The sequence below is a fragment of the Lepidothrix coronata genome, unplaced genomic scaffold (genome assembly GCF_001604755.1).
Source record: "Lepidothrix coronata isolate B3197 unplaced genomic scaffold, Lepidothrix_coronata-1.0 Scaffold89, whole genome shotgun sequence".
NCBI classification, from domain to species: Eukaryota; Metazoa; Chordata; class Aves; order Passeriformes; family Pipridae; genus Lepidothrix; species Lepidothrix coronata.
In genome coordinates, this window is record NW_016690269.1 from 1,144,525 (window position 1) to 1,148,571 (window position 4,047).

The 4,047-nt window shown below is 53.7% G+C and overlaps 1 protein-coding gene across 1 annotated transcript in view; it reads right to left on the bottom strand.

Moving 5' to 3' along the window:
• Positions 1-3,571, bottom strand: part of ZNF367 (zinc finger protein 367) — a 7,264-nt gene extending 3,693 nt beyond the window's left edge. The window contains exons 1-4 of the mRNA XM_017821225.1: positions 3,221-3,571; positions 2,169-2,319; positions 454-573; positions 1-101 (exon numbers count right to left, since the gene is read on the bottom strand). The exon at positions 1-101 is cut by the window's left edge and continues 25 nt beyond it. Of these exons, the coding sequence (XP_017676714.1) occupies positions 1-101; positions 454-573; positions 2,169-2,319; positions 3,221-3,571 (723 nt within the window). The remainder of the gene's footprint in view (positions 102-453; positions 574-2,168; positions 2,320-3,220) is intronic.
• Between the last annotated feature and the right edge of the window lie 476 nt (positions 3,572-4,047).

Sequence of the window (4,047 nt, forward strand, 5' to 3'; positions counted from 1 at the left end):
CTGCTTCTTGGTCAGCCTGTCTGTGAGCTCCTCCCTCTTCAGCCGGGCATAGGGATGTTTTGGGCAGTGACGGTTTGCATGTGTGAATCTGCTCAAACAGCCTTAAAAACACCAAGCAAAAACGAAGAACACGTTATGGAAAGCAGCCAACCAGTGACTAAGCATAACATCTGTGGAATGAAGATGCCACTGAACCCAACCTTCCTCATTCACAAAACCCTAGGTTTGGTTGAAAACAAAGTTGCAAGCTTCATAACATGTCTCGTCATTTTATAAGTTAGTATCTATTGGCAGAGAACATATGCAACTTAGATACATATTTGCAGAATCACCCCAGAAGTTCAGCCAAAATTAAACTCCAAGGCTTTTATGTATCTTTGCCTAGTGAACTTGTATACAATTCCAGTATTGGTCTGACCCTAGAAAGCTGCAAATTGTTCTCTGATGACTCACCATTCTCTGAGCAGACGAATGGTTTCTCTCCCGTGTGGAGACGCTGGTGAGTTTTGAGCTGCCCACTCTGTACAAAGGCTTTCCCACAATCTGGGTAGTCACATAAATAGGGCCTTTCACCTTAAAAATAATGAACAGAGATTTATGAAAGCTGACTATGTGTCATAGTACCCAGTGGTGATCCCTGGCCATGAGACTTACACAAGCAAGCTCTCCTTTTAGCCACTCAGACACTTGCAACTACTTAAGAAGTCCTGGTTTACTCTGAAGTACATGTTCTATGCTACTGGACAATATACTTATTTCCAGAGAGGAAAAAAAAAAATTTTTCCCTTGTCACGTTTTCTGATTTAAGACTCTTAGATAACACCACATAAGCTTTGTCCAGTGAAACTATGGACCCCTATAGAGCAAGAAATATAGGAAGTAAATGGACAAGTGATGTAATTCAAGTTGTAACCAGAGAAATTTTATCCTTAACATAGCCTGAACTAGGGTGAAATACTTGAGGTCAACATTAAAATAACATAGGAGGTTGCAGAAATATCTCATTAGGAGAAAGTCTCACTTTTGAGAAAAGTCATAACAATGGAGGCTGCATGAGAAACTTATTCCAGACTTAAGTCAACAAAGTTTTCTTAGAACAGTCACCAAGGAAGACTTCTCTATGCAAACTGCAACCAGACAAAACAAGGCAGCAAGTGTCTCCTCAGGAAGGAGACCAAACAGAGGTGACTCGGAGGAATGACACCAGCTCTGCTCAGGTAAGAAGTTCTTACAAGTTCAACAGCTTGTACAACCAAGTCAAAGAATGTCTTTTGACCAAAACCCATGAGGAAACTGCTGTTTAATTTCATTATCTAGATTAGTTGTAGGGACTTGAATCAGAAGAAGCGAAGGCGGGAGCCAAGGTTTTTGTGGGCTTTTGTTTGCTTGGCTTGGGGGGAGTGCTGATGGTTGTGTCTGTACTGTGAGCTACATTAGTTCACACTTTATTGCAAATACAGAATGCTGTTGAACCATGAATTAAAAAAAAAAAAAAGGTATTTGCTTGGTTGAAAAACCTAAACCAACAGTATCTCCAAGCCCAGCTGAATGAGTTCATCCTACATTTTCACTTAACTGCAAGCTGCCTTCTAAATACTGCTCAGAGAATTAGTATGACCACCTCCACCCAAGAAAATGAATTCTAGATGGTGGGAAAAAACAACTGGGTGCTAATTTTAAGCAGGTGGACTCTTTTCTCAACATTTAAACTACACTTCTAGGGTGTTACAGTGCTGAAGTTGCCATCTACTTTCTAAGTTACTGTAACTTCTTACAGGAAACTTCAATGCAGTGTGAAAAACACAACAGCAACAGGGAAAAAATAACAGAGAAGAGGTAGTCAGAATACAAAGTCCTACCAAGCTCAAAAAAAGTTCTCCCTCTTACAAAGCAGGTCTGCAACTGCAACAGATAAAATATTTCTGTAATTTGCCTACACTATTACAGCCCAAATTGCTGCTACATTTCACCACGACAAACACAGCTACAAAGACTGTGAGTGACTAACAAGCACTGGAAGTAAAGTATGATTAAATTAGTAGTTACAATAACATATTAACAGGCCAAGTGTTGGGAGGTTCCTCTGTGGTTTGTTTGCAGGGTTTTAACTCCTTCTCTGGTGCTCCCGAAGCGCTCAGCCCAGCAATGTACCCCTCCCTTTTACTCACCCGTGTGAGTGCGCTTGTGGGCCTGCAGTGACTTCCCTCGTGGGAAGACCCTGTTGCAGATATTGCAGCGTATCCTGCTGGAGGAGTGCTCTCCTTCACTGATCAGGTCTCGGACGGTGTCTGCTCTCGGCCGACCACGTTTGATCCCATCCTGGGCGTAAATAACGAGGGAACTAAACTCCAGCACCTTCCTCGCTCTGCAGCGTGGCCAACAGGCACAGCACGCCCCGGAGTGACGGCACTGAGGATGGTGACAGTGGTGCCGTGACAGCACAGAACCAGCCCAGACCAGGTCCAGCCCATCCCCAGCTTGCTCCTGGTGGCTGGGCTGTGGCAGCAGGGGAGCTGCCAGGCACTGCCAGTGCTCCACCACACGCTCAGGAACACGGGGAGGAACTGGCAACAAAACCAGGGGCAGGCTGGAAGGGGTCACAGTGGGTCATCTGGTCGAACTTCCCTGCTCCAGCAGGGCCATCCCACAGCACACGGCACAGGATTGTGTTCAGAGGGTTCCGGAATATCCCCAGTGAGGGAGACCCCACCCCTCTCTGGGCAACCTGTTCGGTGTGTGGTCACCCACACGGTAAGAAAGTTCTTCCTCATGTTCAGGTGGAACTTTCTGTGCATCACTTTCTGCCCGTTCCCCTTGTGCTGTTGTTCGGCATCACAGGCAGAGCCTGGCTCAGTCCTCTTGTCAACCTCGTTAGGTATTTACACACTTTAATGAGGTCCCCTCAGCGTCTCCTTTCAGGGCTGAACAGGCCCGGCTCCCTCAGCCCTTCCCGGTGTGAGAGATGCTCCTGTCCCTTGACTACCCTCGCAGCCCGTGCTGGGCCCGCTGCAGGAGCTCCCTATCCCTGAGAAGCCCCGAGCTGGGCACGGCCCTGCCGTTGGGAGGGCAGAGGACGGGCGTTCTCCATGGACGCGATCGGATCCGACCTCGTCCCATCCCGCTCTGCCCCGGGGCGCGCCCCGCTGCCGGAAGTGCCTCCCTTTAAACGCCCGGGCGGAGGCGCGGGAGGCGCGCGCGGGTTCCCCCTCCCCGCACTCACCTTGCGGTGCCGGTGGCGGCCGCCGCTCTCCGCCGGCTCCTCGTCCCCGGCGGGGGCTCTGCCCGCGGCCCCGCGGGGCGGCGGCAGCGCCGAGGGGCCGGCGGTGCTGTCGCCGCCCCCGGGGCTGAGGGTCACGTTGTGCGCGTTCTCGCCCCAGCGCCACGGGTAGACCATGAAGTCGCTGAAGCCGGGGCTGGTGGGGACCGGCGGGACGGGCATCGGCTCCTCGCCCCCGCCCCACGCCGGGGAGGGTTTGATCGGGGTGGTTTTGATAACGGAGACCAGGACGCGCTTCGGCGAGTCCTGACAAAAAATCACCGAGGGGGCTCCCGGCGGCAGCCGCTCCGCCATCACCGATCGCTCGCGGGCAGCGGCGAGAGAAGCGCGGTGAGAGGGAGGGCAAGGCCCCCCCACCCGCGCCAGGCCGTGCAGTCGCACCGACGTCCCGCAGCCGCCGCCACCTGTCGCCGCGCGGCTCCGCCTCAGACGCTCATCACCGGGACGGCGGCCCCCCGCGCTCTCGGTGCCTTTCCCCCCGCGCCCCTCCGCCTCCGCGGCCACTCCCGACCAGACCTGCGCCGTCAGCGGCGGCCCCCGGCCCTAGCAGTGGCGGGGCCGAAGCGGTGGCAGCGCGTCCGCACCTTTCCGAAGCGCTACCGGAGCCGCCGCGCCCGGAGGAGCCGCCACCGCCGCCCTGGCCGACCCGCCGCTTTTCCCGCGTTACGTTTCGCGCCCGAGCGCAGCCAATCACCGCGCGCGAGCGTCACGGGGCGCGCGCTCCCGCCGGCCAATCGTGAGTCGAGGAAGCCGGCGGCCCCGCCCCGGAA